Source organism: Poromitra crassiceps, assembly GCF_964638095.1.
Source record: "Poromitra crassiceps genome assembly, chromosome: 27".
Taxonomy (NCBI): domain Eukaryota; kingdom Metazoa; phylum Chordata; class Actinopteri; order Beryciformes; family Melamphaidae; genus Poromitra; species Poromitra crassiceps.
In genome coordinates, this window is record NC_139650.1 from 16,568,493 (window position 1) to 16,586,337 (window position 17,845).

Below are 17,845 nucleotides of genomic sequence, written 5' to 3' on the forward strand. Positions count from 1 at the left end.
TTACAGTGATTGAGGGTGATCTAGAAATAGGGCTGGACGATAAATTAGTATTATTATTATTGGGGGGCCAAGCACGTAGTAATGACCGTGCATGCATGTTTTACCAGCTTTGAACCGCTATCGATCTTGAGACGAGAGACTCTCTATGCCTGTATCTCTGTCTGTGCCGAGTGTGCCGACTGGGCACTTGTGGCGTAGGCTAAATCTCGTTCACACACATCCTGTGCTCAAACCCCCATAGTCACTTACAGAAGCGGCTGCACTGCTTAAAAATAAAAATAACTTTGGTCTCAGAATGACGCGTTTTACCTCATTCTGAGATGGAAGTGTCTGGAATAAATTGCAGAGCTCTCGGCACAGGAAAACATGGAGAGGAGGTAAAGGTTGCCCATCTGCATATATTACTCACATTGTAATGATACAAAGCGGGTTGAAAATTGGCAAAAGCTTTCCTTTAAATGTTAGACCGACTCCATGTCTACATGTAGAACTTTCTGTGTGTGCGTGTGTGTGTGTGTTGCAGCATCGGGCAGCAGATCCAGTGACATACAGGAGGTGACCCGCCCTGATCCCTTCCTGTCCGTCAGACCTCGACACCGACAACACCGAGGTCAGTCCGCTCTGCATGTCAGCCAGGGCTAAAGGTTCATTGTGTAAGATTTCACCAGAATTTTTGATAAATGTTAAGAAATTAACTAAAATCACCTATCCACCTTATTTCGGGCTGCCATGATGCCTATGGGTTTTTCTTCAGGTGTGATCCTCCCAGCCTTGTTGCTGACAGCTTGACACCCGTCTGGGCGAACGGAGCACTAATCAGGTCCAGCTTTGTAAAAATCTCGTCGATAAATATCCCTTTAAGAGCGCAGTGCATCATGTGTAATCGCCTACTGTGGCTAATGTTAGCGGCTAGCTAGCTATGTTACATGACAGTAAAACGCCACTGAATGACCAAATTGATATAACTTTTAACCATTTTGAGTAACACTGTTTCCATACGGATCACCAGCGTTAGTTTGTTGTTTATAACCATAACGTGGCTATATTTGTCACATTCTCTATCTAACTATAACTGATACACTGAAAACACTGGGAGGCAGGCCATAGTGTCTCTGTCGATGATTTGATTTGACAGTTCTGGGCACTGGCGTTGGCGTTGGCCAATCCTGGCATGTTCCACCCCCAAATTGATTGTGTTCTGGCGCAAAGCGAGTGGGTTCCAGGACGAAACAGGCTCGAGCCAACTACGTTATTTTTGGAGCAGCGCAGTAAATACAATATTCCTGGAATGCGAGTTTAACTAAACAGTTACATGTCCTCTGCATTCTACATCAAATAAGACATTACCGTTTATTTTATTTTGTATGTTACATCATTATTGGCCAAGTTATGTTACGGTAGTTTATGGGCTAGGACTTCTGCCAGGGTAAAGAAGGGAGTATAGGCGGCCATCTTGCCTGCAGAGTTTTCAAATCAACCGTTTTAGGAAATGGCAAGCTGCAACAATCAGGTCACTTAAACCGGACCTTGTACCCATAATTATTTTTACAGCGGGGCATTCAAAAATAAGGTGGATAGTAGGGATGCACGATATGGATTTTTTCAACCGATAAATATCTGCTTCTCCTGGCCGATAACGATACGATAACCGATAATTATTATAATAAAAAAATATATACGTATACTGTATATATTTTGTTTTTGTTTTTAACCTGTATTTTGTGCACACCTGGAGTTAAAAAAGGCAGATGTAGTGAGTGAGCATAGCTCTGACCTAACCAAATCTAACTGACATCACTGTGAACGCAAAACAAAGAAAACCTCTGATATAATATGATTGTTTTAATAAAGTGTATCACTCAATTATAGTCAATACAAAAATAATGGCTTTTCTAGAACGGAAAGCCAATGGCTGCTTAGTCTGCAGATAAAACACAATGACAAAAGGCATAGTAATTTAGACTCTTATTGTCATGTTACTGATCTGTTCAAATTTTGCATTGGTTCCAGTTCTCAGTGAATTGTAGCCTGGGCCCAATGAATGGGGCAGGCACTAAACCATCTGTGTCGTTTCACTTTTTACTGAAAAATGCTGCCACCAGATTAAAGAAAAGACACTAATGTGATGTTGACTGATGCTTTTTATGTAGCCTAATGTGCGTGACTGCGCCTTTGTTTTCCTTATTATTGGCTCTGTTAGATGGCTCTGTCCAGCAGCTAGCGTTAGTTAGGTCAACTCCGAAGTCCCTTTGGCTTATACGACTCCGGCTATCGCGTTTAGCTTAACGTTAGCGAGTTGTTTTTGGAGTTAAATACATGATCCCGGGATGTTTCATTTCGGGTAAAGGGGTTTCCATTAGTTTCTATAAGTTTACGCCAGCTCTAGGGAGGTACGGTGGTGCAGTGGTAAGCACTATCGCCTCACAGCTCGAAGGTCATGGGTTCGATTCCCACCTGGGCCGATGTGAACACTGAAGGAATGCGTGCCCGTCCGCATGTCCTCAAGTGCCCACCACCCGGGTGGGGGTCGCAAAATGGCCTTTCTGTGTGGAGTTTGCATGTTCTCCCCATGCCTCCCGGTGGTCTCCTTCATATAGGAACCCCCTTCACAAAAACATGCAACATCCTGGTTGCTTATATGGTTCCTCCTCTGATCGTTAACACATTGAGTGCCACAGCGCTTCAGTAAAATTGTCTGGAGCCTGTGCCAGATTCACTTCCATTCAGTTGAAAACAGCTATAGAATTTTTTCTATTAGGGCTATATTGACAGGGCTGGACTTTAATGAAACATTGAACACTCCTGCTTCTTCCAAAGAAGAAATTTTGTTTCTAGACAGTTCCATTATGAAATGACATTTCTATAGTCACTTTTATGAATACCTTTTGCACTCTAATTTCGAGCACATTCACTGACTCTGGCTGGTGTTTTCTGATGTGGTGGCGTGGTGTGGTTTCTGTGCAGCCTGCGTGCCCCCCCCCCCCCCTCCTCTCCCCCCCCCCCTCTCCACCTCTGAGCTGCGGGCTCCTCCCCACACGCACAGAGTCTGTTTTCTCACAGACTCCGTTTTTGCCCCGGACGGATCCCAGCGCGCAACAAGGAAATGCCAAACGCGACTGAACGAAAAGGTTTGGCCGTTCGGCTTCGGATGCTGGCTTTCTGGCAGGGAATCGTGTGGAGATAGATAGAAGCAGAAGAGCTCAGTTGTGGGCGCGGATGCAGCCGAGCCAACTGTCCGCTGCAGACAGAGCAATCTATACGGCTCTGGCTGAAGCATGCATCGGTGTCCCCTTTGATCACGTCTTTCCCTGCTTTCTCCTGCACAAAGTAAAGGATCTGAGGTGGGTGGCGCAGCTCCCGTGTCGATGTTTAAGGTGGCGCCGTGTGATCCCTTGAAGGGATTCATGCTCACTGGCTAGGTACGACCTTAAACAGCAGAATTATGGAATAATATGAATTATGATTTTAGGACGTGCACAGACGTCCTTGGCACTCCACGTTACTTTTTTTTAGGACTTGCACAGACGTCCTTGGCACTCAATGTGTTAAGGGCGCCTGTTCAGAGGGAGGGGAACTGGTTGGAATAGCGTGAACCTCCCACGTGCTATGTCCTACCGGTGAAGCTTCCTCGGGCAGGTGAAAAGAAGCGGCTGACTTGACTGCCCATGTCTCGGAGGATGCATGGAATCAGTCTCGGCTCTCCCCAGATCGGCAGAGGATGGAGTAGCAACCAGGATTGAGTAATTCAAATGAGCACTAAACGGGGGATAAAAATGGGATAAAAAATCGGGAAAAAAAAAAAAAAGTTTACGCCAGCTCTGTGAGTATGAAGTGCTTTTGCGGGGCTGTTTGATCAAAAGCCACGGACTGTAAATGTCACAAGCAGTTTGTCTGCCAAGCGGACGAGCCTGACGTGTAGGCTGCGCTACGAGCTAATGCTAACACGTACACTCGCTAACAAAAACAAACATATCCGCTGCATCATCACCACCTTTGGTTTAACGTAAAAGTTAACTTGTTTGGATGTCCTGATGTTGATTTGTTAGTCGCTGACTAGCTATTTCAGATGCGCTCATCATCGGGGCCGGATTAACACAGCGTGATGCCCCAAGGTGACCCAGACTTGAAGTGCCCCCCCTACACACACACACACACACACACACACACACATACAAAGTGAAATTTACTATGGCAATAAATACCACAGATTTACATGACTCTATTGCTAAAGTAGAGCCTCAACACACACATACCAGACACAAGACACAATGTAGATGATGTGGACTAGCATCATCACACATGAATACAATTGGGCTAATTGAATTTACAAGACTCTCAGCTTTCCAGTCACACTAAATTTCTGCAATTCCAATATTGTTTAGGGGTCCTATATGCAGAAATATTCAGAATAGGCAAAAATACCACATTTATAATGCATGCATTTTTTTTGGAAGAATAAAATGGATTAGCATAAAGTGGGCATGTCTGTAAAGGGAGACTGGGGTACCAATAGAACCCATTATTATTCAGATATCTTGAGGTGACAGGTCAAGGGACCCCTTTGAATATGGCCATGTCCGTTTTTCCCTTTCCAAAATGTTGTCTAAGTTTGGAGCGGTATTTACCCCCCTTACTGACAAACTAGCATGTCCTGGTTGGCATCAATGGATGCCTTAGATCTTCTAGTTTCATATGATATCAGTAGCTTCGCTCTAGCTTTAAAAATGAGCCCGCTACAACCCGGGCAGGGAGAGGTGACATGGAGGCGAGTGAGAAAAGGTGAATAATGACATCACAACAGTCTAATCTTAATGTTAATATTCCTCTAATCTGGCGACAAAGTGGCCAAATCTTTCGCCAGCAGCCGTCCCCCCAATGTTGAATCGGTGGTTACGGCCTTGACTTACAGTATGTATTTCACTGTATGTATTATGCTATCCTTGGGGGACAAAGGGGTTGGGGAGTGGCTAGGCCTGGGAGAGCTTCTTATGTGTATGTGTGAGTGTATTTGTATATTGCTTGTTTTATGTAATACCTGTTTTCTAACTGTATATTTGTGCTATGGACCCCCTCGAAAAGGAGATGGTTCATCTCAAGGGCTTTATCCCTTGAGACCCCTAAATTGTGAATATTATCTGCTTATATTCATCAAATGCTTCAGAACCCATTGGTTGATTGCATGATTGTTAGTTTGTCCAGTTACTTTTGGTCCCTTAAAAAAAAGGGGGGGGCACATGTAGAAACTGTTGTAATAGAGAGCCGCAGGAATGAGTCCGGAAAACATCAATGCTAACACTTCCGCGTTCTTCACTGTTTCTGCCTATGGGATTTTTGAATGGGTTTTTGGCGCGATGCTTCAAATGAGGTCTGTGGTTAACGCGAGCTTATTCAAATGAGAACCAGTGTTCAGCAGGATAATCTTCACACATGAGGAGCACTTTTATGAGTTTTGAAGCTTTTACGTGCCGTTAAAAGGGCGGCTAGCTAGCAAACGGCTAAATGAGACTACACTGTTGAGTCGACGGGGATATTATACGTCAATAACGTCATCACTTCAAAGTAGGGATGTCACGATACCAAAATTATGAGTTCGATACCGATACCTGCCAAAGTATCTCGATACTGATACTGAAACGATACCACGGCAAAAACCTAAAACATCAGGAAACATGTGCCCAGTACTCTACTGAGCACATTTTCTCCCTTTCTATTTGTTTAGCAGAACTCTGCCAAGGTGTATTGAGTCATTTCATTTTGTGTTCAGTCTACTTTAGTACACTGCACTGCATGTGGGCTAATAATCTTGGGCTTCTAAATGTGTTTTATTTTGGCACAAGGAAGGGATATTAACATGTTGTCCTGTGTATTAATGAATGTCATTATGTTTCTTATTTGCATGCACAATAAATAGGCTATTGAAATATATGCTATGGTGGTGGTGTATTATATGGTGTAATTTTTCATGTCAGGTGTGTTTTTGAGAATAAATCACTATATCATTAATAATTGGATTATTGTAAATATTAGTATGGGGGACATGGGATTGCTGCATGCCATGTAAGGGTTTAATGACACTCTATGGCCTTGATTTAATTATTTAGTACATATAGAGTCAGGGCCATGGTGTTATTGGGGCTTTTGCATTATGCAGTGGTCTGATGTCTCCTATAGGTAGGCTACTTGAGTTTATGATTTATTTGATATTTGCTTTATATACACCGTCATGTCATGACTGTTCATCCTCTCTGTGCTCATACTACGCAGCACATATCTATTGCCTTAATTGCCTCGTCAAACTCTGTGCGCGGAGCGAACTTGTTTACACGCATTTGACTTATGAGGGCATGCATGTTGTCCTTCACATTCGCTAAAACGGTCGGTCTTTGAACCGAACTCTTTGAACAAGTTGGGATTGCATGTCGGAGAGAAATAGCCTGGTTCGATGTGTTGGATCCATTCACCTGTCGCTGGGTTTCCAACCAAAGGTATTGCAACTTTTAATCGAATTTTCAGAAAGTTGGCAAAAGAAAATGCGGTAGCCTATTATCCACGTAATGTTCCACCCACTACAATTATGCCTAATATCAGGAATGTTGAAGAGGAGGGGCAATTAATTGACGTGATTAAAAGATCTCCAGACGCCGCCAGGCAAACCCTCAAACGAGGGAAATTAACCCTGTTCTCTGATGTGAAAACATCCTAGCCTGATATTCAGACTGAAGTGGAGGGAATCATGATGGCTTGGTGACAGAGAGCACACTGCTGTCTGCCTCTGCGGAGCTGCTAACGTTACACGTGTGTGCATTTGTCTCGCTATGAAAAACATCACATAGCCGTTCATGATTATACAGAGGTACGTAAAACGTATTACCAGACGGCACTCTTCAATTCGGCATATATATAATCCACGGAGAGGTTACAGTAAGTGAATAAAATGTCAATTCTGGATGTGAGTCATCTATTATCCCGCTCTCTTCCTCGTTAAAAGTGCATGTTTTTGAATGCAGTTTGGTTAAATGTTCGCTCATCCGCTCGTTGCGGCTCCCAGACGTTTGGTGAGCGGCGCCAACAGCGCCGGTCGCACACTGACGCAACTCATGACATTTAAAAAAGTATCGGTACTAAATTAACGTGGTATAGTACCGTTTTTAACGACAGGGTAGCGCAGTACCATTGTGGTACCGGTATATCGTGCATCCCTACTTCAAAGCACGGACATGGAAATTCTCTTTCCCTCACCTGGTTCAGCCCGGGGTAATCGGTGCACAGCAGCGCACACATCAACAACACTACAGGTTGAATTTGGCTGTGGTGACGTGACGTGGAAGCCTATGCAACACTGTGTGTAGTTCTGGAATAGCTTAGCATGAGCTTTTTACTTCTAGGGCTCGCATTTACGCTTCAAAACTCATGAAAGTGGTCCTCAAGTGTGTGGATTATCTCGCTGAACACAGGTTCGCGTTTGAATACGCTTGCGTTACCTACAGACTTTATTTGAAGCATTGCGCCAAAAACCCATTAAAAAATCCCATAGCAGAAACCGTGAAGAACCTGGAAGTCCGGGACTTCCGCGTTCGGACTACAAAAATACGTCATCCCTGTGGTACTCTATTCCCACACTGTTCACCTGATTTGGATATAAATACCCTTAAGCTGAAAGTCTGCACGTAAAGGTCCAATCCGTAAATTCTAATAACCCTAACCCTACACCAGTGGCCGTTAGGGGAACTGCAGTCAGCATGTGTGCGAGCTGGCGCGCGTGCACCGTACTTGCACGCGGCAAGCAGGGTGCCCCGTCTATATGCCCACAGCCCGCAGTGCCGATGGCCCACAAGCAGAACCAGCTGAGCGAGGCAGCGTGCAGCGTGTCGGTGGACCGGCTGGAGCTAACCTCTCCCACCCCCCACGCCTAAATCTAACCTCTCCCACCCCCCACACCTAAACCTAACCTCTCCCACCCCCACGCCTAAACCTAACCTCTCAAGCCTAAACCTAACCTCTCCCAGTCCCTAACCCTAAACCTAACCTCTCCCACCCCCCACGCCTAAACCTAACCTCCCCCAAACCCTAACCCTAAACCTAACCTCTCACACCTAAACCTAACCTGCCCCAGACCCTAAACCTAACCTCTGCCACCCCCATGCCTAAACCTAATGTCGGCATTGGGGGCTGTCGGCCCTGCGGGTGGTCGGCATAGCGGGTGGACCCACCCAGCAGCTGCCTAGCTAAAAACAATGACAGCAGAGGTGTTGGTTGCTTTGTAAATTTGTAAATAAAAGTCACTTGAAAACAGCAACCTGGATACGGCCAGATCAGATTTTTTTTGTATTTCTTAGCCAGGCCATTGTAATTGTATGCAATTCCTATACTATTACATGTCATACATCAGGGATACTCCACTTGCTTTGCCCGGGGGCTACTTTTGCAAAATGACAGCAGGCCTTGGGCCAGTTGATAAACAAACGTTAATAAACAAACATTTTTCTTTCACTAACGGGATTCTGGGTCAAAATATTTGACTGGTACTCTAAGGCCTACAAAATAATCCTTCAGCCGGAGGCAGAACTCGCCATCTTCGGCTGCTCGGAGTCCTCTCTGAACTTCTGCAACAGTCTCTGACACAGAGGACAACTGTTGCCCAAAAAATGAATTCTGAAGGAATGGAAGTCCTCCTCTTCACCTTCTTTCCAACTGGTTGGCAGACATGACCTCTGTTATATGGATCGAGACTTAGGTTCCTTTGGACCAATTCACTTAAAACGTTTTCAACCATTTGGGACCTGTTTCTAGCCTACCTTGATGAGGTTAGGGGTGAAGGGTGACTCGCCTGGACCACTTGCGTGGGATCCCAGCCACAATATGTCTCACAAGCACATGAGCACCTTATGTGGCTGGTAATTAGGGCTGGGTCGGTTTGAAAATTTTAAAACCGGTTCGATATTGCCGTCTAAACCGGATCGAACCGGTATACCGATTTTTTTGTAATAAATTTTATTTTTTATTTTTAAGCAGGGCTCCCGAGTGTGGCCCATAACTGTCTGTAGTGCAACTTCAGTCCACCTGATAGCGATAATACACCTCTAAGCTGGTATTGTCAACCAGCAATGATACTGAATAAAAAGAAGCAGGACACCTGTGTAACAAACACACCCTGTATTTATTTCTCATAACTATTCAGCTTAACTTTTCTTCAAACATCAACATAATAAACAAAATAAGACTTTTGCATACTAGTGCAACTTGAGAAGAGGCTAATACGAACAATAGTGCAATCAGAATGGACTGGCAAAAAAAAAAAAAAAAAATTTTTTTTTAGGTTTTTTCGGTTCGCATGTGATCAAATCGGTTTGGGCTAGTACACCGAACCGAACCGGTAAAACCGGAAATCGACCCATGCCTACTGGTAATATAATCGTAATATTGAATGTCAATAACATATGTATGATTTTTCTTTTCTTTTCCTGTGTCTGAGTGTGTTCGTTTGACTTGTCTGTTCATGTTCTGAAAATTTTTAAATAAAATATTGAAAATATATATATACATTTTTCTGTAGCGGATTGTAGGTTTTGTCAGCCGGAGTTTAGTCTCACAATTTTGTGCACACAGGATAGTTAGGTAAATTTAAGTTAGTTAAGTACATACTGTACACTGTAAGTGCTTGGGCTGTGAGCAGACAGCCATGTTTGTCAATTTAGCTGGACCTCAGTCAAACTTTATTTAACATTAGTTTTAATTAGGGGTGTCACGATGCACTCAGTTCATGATACGATACACGATATTGGGTTCACGATTACGATACGATATTTTAACAATATTTTTTTGCGATCGATTTGTAAGTTGAGGGGGCATCCTCCACGCTAATTTGAGTAATTTCACCATTTTCATCCTCCGTGTCTGTAACGTCCCTCGTCTGTTCAAACAAAGCAATGAAAAGGAGAGCGAGCATGCAATCAGATGCAGATCAGTGCTACCATGTTCAGCTTCTTTTTCTCGCGATATGAGATTACATCTCAACGATAACATATTGTCACGTTTTGATATCGCGATATTTTGTGGGACGATATATTGTGACATCCCTAGTTTTAATTGTGAATTAGAAAATGCGGCACCCTATCGGGGGCCGCAAGTTGAGTGTCACTATCATAGATTATCTAAGGAAAAAGTTAATAGAGGGTTAGTCTTCTTTTCATATTTAGTAAGGATCCTACCGAACAACTTCAAGGACAAAAAACACTTAAAGTGTAACTTACCCCCAAAACACTTTTTGTCAGCTTTTAACCAATATATATGACTTTGGGGGTGGTGTGTGAAGAATTCTGTTCAAAATTTCCACATTTGAGACCAAACTGTTGCCATTGTACCATTTGTATCATTTTCAGCCGCATAACTGGCATAAGTGCCCTCTATGGGTTGAACACTGCTTTTTTTTGCCCTCAAATGAATGGGAGATTTGATACGTCGTGACGTCACGATGAACCAAAGACTGGGATTTCAAGATAGTTACTCCCCTACTCCCCCTGTACCCTTTCCCGGCTCCTCACAACTCCAAGCCTATTCCCATGATGTCACAAGCATTTTCCTACCAATATGGTGCTACAATACACACAGCTCATTAGCTGTTTGTGTCACTTGACCTGTTAATAACCTGTTAATTGATTACAATCGCCTGTTATTTTCCTACCAACTCCTATGTAACACAATACTATCAATAAACGCCACTATAATCATAAAAGAAAGGAAATGGCATTGTGTTGCTGTAAATCATTCCCAACCTTTTTCATACTAAGGAGCCCTAATTTACAGTAGTTCACATTGTGGCAATGGACCCCCATATGATGAGATTTGGTCTCTCAGATGCAAATCTGTTTTTGTTTTTTTTGTATGTAGCCTAGATATGATTTTGTCCAGAATTCCATATATATTAGGTTGAGAGACAACAGAGAATGCCGGAATCCTCTCAAGGACCACTGGTGGTCACCGGACCCCACATTGAGAACCACTCAACCACCTCGACTGTGCAGAGAGAAGAGAGAGGAGGACTCTTCTGTGCCCCTTTTTCACTCATGCACCTAATCTAGCAGATGTCAAACAGAAACAAAAAAGAGGGAAACCAAACTAAAGCAGCCTACAGCCTAAAATGTATCTTCCTGCTTCACTTTCGACCGGGAGGACTCGGAGAAGGCATGGTGAAGTGACACTCACCTCGCTCCGGCTTATAGGCTACTCCGCTCCTGCAGCCTCACTGATGCTGTGCCCCTGTCTGTGAAAAGCGTCCTGTCCAGTCGCACCTTCGCAAACGGATGCGGGATTAACGCAAACCTGTACCCAATCTTAGACACTGATTGTGCAGAAAGATCGCACACCAGCTATTTCTGTCTGTGTTTGTTGTTGCTCCGTGGGGGTTACAGAGCGCCCCATGCAGGAGGCTGTTTCGCCAGCCGGGGTCTGGGAGGAGGGAGGGGGAGAACGCTCTGCGCACCGCTGCAGCTCTGCGCTCAAGAGGAAAACTTTTGCACAACTTTTGACAAGAACCACGAAAAGGGGAGAAACGAAAATTAAAAAAGGACTTCATGGCGGTCTAAATGGCAAGTTGGACAAGGGCATAACGGGGAGAAATCTCGCATTGTGTTACCCCAGAGCGGGGGTTTGTCCTATTGTGCTGTGCTGCGGTAACCAGCCTCGCGTCACTGGCTATTTTAATGTAAGTTAGACAAGCCACATACACACAAATGGGAGCCAATAAAGTGAATTTCTAGTTCACCACTGAATGACAAAATTGATATAACTTTCAACCATTTTGAGCAACGCTGTTTCCATACAGGCCACCAGCATTGGCTAGTTGTTGATATTTATAAAGATTTTGGAGCTCTCATAACTTTGTCTTGTGATGTTTTGGGGAAACTGCAGGGAAACTGTCATGGCGTCGATTTCCGGAAAAAAATCCTGAGCTGAGCACAGCCAAAGAGTATTAGTGAGACGAGGACACGCAATTTCTTGGTTTTTCCCATAGGTTTTTTCAAATCAAGCAGCACGCCGTTTTGTTACATATCTAGGTGGTAAGTCCCCCTTTAATGAAATCAGATAAAACACAAAAACAGTAACACGTGCCTGTATTTGCTTAGCCCCTAAAAACACACCCATGATTGTGAGGTGAACAGGGCTGTCACGTCTCGTGAGCAAAGAACCAATTAGGTAACACTTTATAATAACGTTAAGTCGTAAGTCATTTATAAACCTTTAGTTAATGATTGACTAATAATTTATTTAAACATTAATATACATTTGTACATTACTAATACACGTTATGTTTAAGTCGTCTATAAACTTTTAGTAAATTAAGTGTTCCTCACCTGTAATAAATGATGCATAAATCATTTACAATTATTTTACAAGGCTTTCTGCATCCCCTAATCTAACAAAAATGTGTTACATACAAGGGGGTAGCTCTGTCAAAATTGAAGCCAATGCGGAAGTGCACTTAAACCTCCATTCTTTCGAATGGCCTGCAGTGGACGACCCATTGGTTTATGGACTTCGGTATTGACGCCTCACATAGGGCATTTTGGCCATTGCCATCTTGGATCTCGACATGAGACCAGCGGTTTCCCACAGAGCACAGCCTGCTATTGGTCCGTGATCGGTGAGCTCTCTGATCAATGGACAAGCGACCTGTCAGTCACGGCCCAAAACATAGTCTGTAACTGTCTACAGCATAGTCTGAAACTAGCGATTGAGACATAAACTCATTAGGAAAGTGTTTACTGAGGCTTCAAAATAGAAGTCCACAAACCAATGGGTCGCCCCCTACAGGCAAAGAGGACACTTCCGCATTGGCTTCAGTTTTGACAAACAGAGCTACCCCCTTGTATCATCATTAAATAAATGTAAACCATTCATCACACATTTATGTGTGATGAATGGTTTACACTTTAGATTAGGGGATCCAGAAAGAAAGAACTACACACTTCAAGGTTGTCACATGAACTGAAAGAACATAACCTTGCTCCACTTTACCAAGGGTGCTATTATGTAGGAAACTTGTTGATATCGGCGTGAGACAGTTGTCTTGCCTGAATAACCCAACAATAGCAGATGTCTTTAGTAAGGTAAATCATTAGCACAATGGGTCACAATGCAACAACACACAGCCAAGAATACAGTCAAGAGGTAAACTTACTCTGTAAACTCTTGGTGACAGCACTGTAAACAGTCACACAAGATGAGAAGGGAAGGAAAGACAAGAAAACACATCTCGCTTCCCCCAATTTCTGGAACTATGCACTCTTCCGCTGACATCACAGTGCAAACAACTGGTTGCTAGGACACCGCTAGCAAATTGCTATGGTGGTCTTAAAGTGGCAGGGTCTACGGTCGTTTGACAGAGAGAATCAACCAATCCGCTTACTGAAAAAATGTATGTGAAGTGTCTGAGTAAAGACAAATGGCAGCAGGCTGAACAAGGATGAGATGAAAAAGGTGGCTCACGTTCCTTATTCATCAGAGCTAGAAAATAAATGGTTATTAGTATGATTTCTTATTCACACATTCAGTTACAGGATGGTCTCTAACCTGTGTTGTTGCTGGTCTGCTCTCTAACCTGGTGGTGTTGGTGGTCTGTCCACCAGGTGTTTTTCTAACCTGTGTTGTTGCTGGTCTGTCCACCATGTGGACAGGAGTGTAAACACGCAACATCAAACGCCTGGTTCCGCTTCGTCATCGTTAGGGACAGTAAAAAAAAAAAGAAATACCGATAGCAGCACCGAACGTCCAGGACGTTATCAATACTCCTGGTACCAACCACCGGTACCAAATAATACCGATGCTCGATACCCATCCCTAGTTGTTGCTGGACTGTCCACCATGTGTCTCTCTAACCAGTGTTTTTGCTGCTCTGTCCACCAGGTGGCGCCCTGCTGGCCGTGTTGCTGCAGCAGCCTCTGTCTCCCAGCAGTCTGGGCCTCTGCCACCTGCTTGCCATGAGCCCTGCTGACAGCCACTTCAGCAGGTGAGGTGAACTAGAGAGCTGCAAGCCTGAGGGTACCCTCGCGGGCCCTTCGGGTCTGGCCAATACGGGCTGGGGCCGGGCTTTTTTTTATTAATAGCTCCGAGCTGCCGGGGCCGGGCCAGGTTCGGGCCCGTTTCAATAATTAAACGAAAATTAAATAAAGTTGTATTACTCGCTTAATTTGTGAGACAATTTGAGTGAGACAAAGAGGAGGAGGAGCGCACAGACACACACACACACACACCATCCCCACACAGGCACCGTGACGTTTTAGTCTGCCAATCGACATGACATGTTTCTAGGGGTGTCGCGGTACGTGTGTTCTACCCCCTGTCTAGGGGTACCTGGACATAACACAAAATGAGCCCATCCTCCCCAGATCTCAAAATCAGCCACCAGAAACAAGTTGGTTGGGTGCAAGAAATAACAATTCATTTATTGATAAACAAATAAGAAATAAACAGGGGTTTTCAATAAGACAGAAGATCAAAGTAAACTAAAGCTGGAGTTTGGCTTCAGAGTAGGCCAAAGCCAAAAGGTACTAACTAGAGGATTAAATCTTACCTAACAAAATAAGAAGAAAACCAAATGCATCATATTACCTCCCTAGCTACTAAAACAGGAGAAACAGGGGGTTAAACATAAATGGCAGCCTACTCCTACAGCTCCAACAAACTATAAACTAACAAAGAAAACAAGGATCCAGTGTGGCTGGTTGGGATCAGGGGAGAATGGGATATGGCCCTGCACGCACCAGCGTCTGTGGCCTGCTCTCTTTTGAAGGCTGGGCCTTCCCACCTCCAACCAATCACTGCTCCTGATGCCACTAACACTCACACATACACCCCTGGAACCCCTCTCACACAATCACTCAGACAATCAGGGGAGGGAAACACAAGCAATTAACACGTTCACTGCCATTGGCGAGTCAACTCGTCAAGCAGAAACCAACGGTTGACTGCCAATGGCGAGTCAACTCGTCCAAAAAAAAAAAAAAAAAAATTTGACGGTGGGACGTTGATCTAACCCTTTTACATCTCCTATATAAATATGGGAGCCACCGAACGTGTACAACCCATTCCACCGACCCACTAAGTGGCGACAGTGCTCTCCAGACTAGAAAAAGCCGAGCCAAAACTGCAGGGGAACGCGCGAGGAAACCATTCTCATACTGTAAAATGGATTGGCGAAAACGCTTTCGCTTTCGCGCTGGGAGCTGGCGGTGGGGGATTGCAAATTTGCATAATAGATTATGGGTGCAACACACTTTGAAACACCGGCAGAAAGCCCACAATCGCACGCAGCTTAATTCCAGCTGAGCTCACAACCGAAACGAACGAGCCCCATGCAGACTCGCCCAAAGAGCGGCCGCCAGCAGCCAGGCAGCACAGACAGGCAGAGCCTCGCTTGTACCGCTGCAGCCACGGAGGGAGGAGAACACACACAGAGGGGGGTTTCCTGCTGCTATGGAGGAAATTACTGTTCAAAATTATTGTTTAGATGTCTGACGTCTTATGCCAAAAATAAATGGTTAAAGTGACTGTTCTATCGAATTTCACAAAAAGCCATTTATCTCAGCTTAAATTTTCAGACGCTGAAACCATGCTGTATTCAAATGCTAATGCCTACATAACTACGGTACTAACTCTACAAACTAACTCTTTTAGACAGAGAAAGCACACATTCTATTAGTTCTTTTGAGATATTTTGTGTTCACAAAATCTTAGCAGAAAAGAATCCTCGGCTCTTGAAAGATGAGCCAGAATCCTCAAAAAAAAACCTTGGCAGAAGCTACCTACAGTATTGAAAAAACGGCTGGCAGTGAATGTGTTAATGAAAATCAAACTAACATAAACCCAAAATACAACAGCAGTCTTTCGACGTCCAATTAAATAGTGACGTAGAGTGCCAAGGACGTCTTTCGACGTCCAATGCGTTTTTTGACGGTGGGACGTCGATCAAAGCCTTCTGCATCTCCTGTACAAATATTGTAGCTATTGGAGGTCTATAACCTATTTCACAAACCCATTAGGTGGCGACAGTGCTCTCCAGATTAGAGACAGGTCCTGAGAAACAGGAGGAAAAAGCCGTGATCAAAGAGAAACCGATGCATGCTGCAGCCAGAGCCATATAGATTGCTCTGTCTGGAGCTGACGTTGGCTGCGAACATGAGTCAATCCGCGCACACAACTGAGCTCCTCTGCCTCTGTCTGTCTGTCTGCATAGTTTCTCCACACGATTAGCCACCAGAAAAGCAGCACCCGACGCCAAACCATTCAGCAGTCCGGTTTGGCTCTTCTCTATCGCGCTGGGAGCCGCCCGGCACACACAAACGGAGCACTCCGAAAATAGAGTGGGTGCGTGAGGCTGTGTAGTGTGGGGAGGAGTTTGCAGCTGAGGAGGGGAGGGGGGGAGAGGGGGGTGGGGCACGCAGGGCACGCAGGGCATCACACCACGTCACTACATCAGAAAATATTATCTTCAGACTCAGTGAATGTGCTTGAAATGCTGCATTTCACAAAAGGCGGAATATCTAATAATTTGAAAAGGCTGTATTTGCTCAAAACGACCTATCTTCTCCGGCTCATAACTAAAGAACGGAAAATGGTATCAATAAACTTTTTTTTGCTGATGATACAATAGAGCCAGTTCGTTCTTTGTGCGTGTTCGGTGTTTACATAGTAATATCACACAATATTCTGTGGGCCTCGAGAAATCACTGAAAACGCTCTGAAAACTCTGGCACTGGGAGCGTCCGTTCTCCAAAAGTGGCTGGCACTCAATGAGTTAACGGCGTGGCCTTGAAAGTGTTCCTCCAATCTATTCCTATGGAGGGCACTGGGTTAGATAGGAGTGGGGGGTAGGTGGGGGTTGGTGGAGGGGCACTGAGGGGTGGGTGAGGGAGGATAGGGAGGAGGGCACTGGGTTAGATAGGAGTGGAGGGTAGGTTGTGGGGCAGTGGGGGGTGAGGGGAGGGGGGGTGGTGGGGGGGGGAGGAGGAGGGGTTGTGGGGTGATGGGGGGTGAGGGGGAGCGGAGGGGCAGGGTTGGGGGGGTGGGCGCTCTGGCAGAGGGGTCGAACCTAGCGTAGAACCCGTTGAGTTTGTCCGGCAGAGTGGGTGACGTGCTGGGGTTCTGCCGTTTCACCCCTTTAAAGTCTGTGGCAGCATGGAGTCCACTCCACAGGTGTCTGGGGTTGTTAGTGTCCAACTCCAGCTGCTTTCCATAATCTCTCCGTGCTTTTTTTATTGTGGTTCGGAGGGCATATTGTGCCTGCTTGTATTGTTCTGGTGTACCAGAATTGAAGGCGGTGGTCCGGGCGTGAAGGGCAGCCCGGACATCACTGTTGACCCAGGGCTTCTGATTTGGCATTATTTTGATTATTTTTGTTGGGACTATATCCTCTGTGCATTTTTTTATGAAGCATGACACCGTCTCTGCATATTGGCCCAGGTCTCCTGCAGCCTTGAACTCCTCCCATACTACTTGGTCAAAGCAATCCCTCAGGATGTCGTCTGATTGGTCTGACCAGCAGTGGGCGGTTCGGAATGCTGGGGGCTGTTTTTTGAGTTTTTGTTGATTCCTGCGTATGAGTAGGATGGAGGCGTGGTCCGATTTGCTGAAGGGGGGGCGGGGTGTGGCCTTGTAACAATGGCGGATGTTTGTGTAACATTGATCCAGTGTGTTTTTGCCTCGAGTGTGGAAGTGGATGTGCTGGTGAAGCGTGGGCATTCTCCTTCTCAGGTTTGCCCTGTTAAAGTCTCCAGCCACTACCAGAGCCATTTCTGGCTGTTTTGCCTCTTGTGCGCTAATCGCACGTTGCAGCTCCTTTAGTGTGATG

The 17,845-nt window shown here is 45.0% G+C and overlaps 1 protein-coding gene across 1 annotated transcript in view; it reads left to right on the top strand.

Moving 5' to 3' along the window:
* The window catches only part of atrip (ATR interacting protein), a 117,339-nt gene that overhangs the window by 62,046 nt on the left and 37,448 nt on the right, over positions 1-17,845 (top strand). Inside the window, exons 7-8 of the mRNA XM_083661634.1 lie at positions 524-610; positions 13,903-14,005. Of these exons, the coding sequence (XP_083517760.1) occupies positions 524-610; positions 13,903-14,005 (190 nt within the window). The remainder of the gene's footprint in view (positions 1-523; positions 611-13,902; positions 14,006-17,845) is intronic.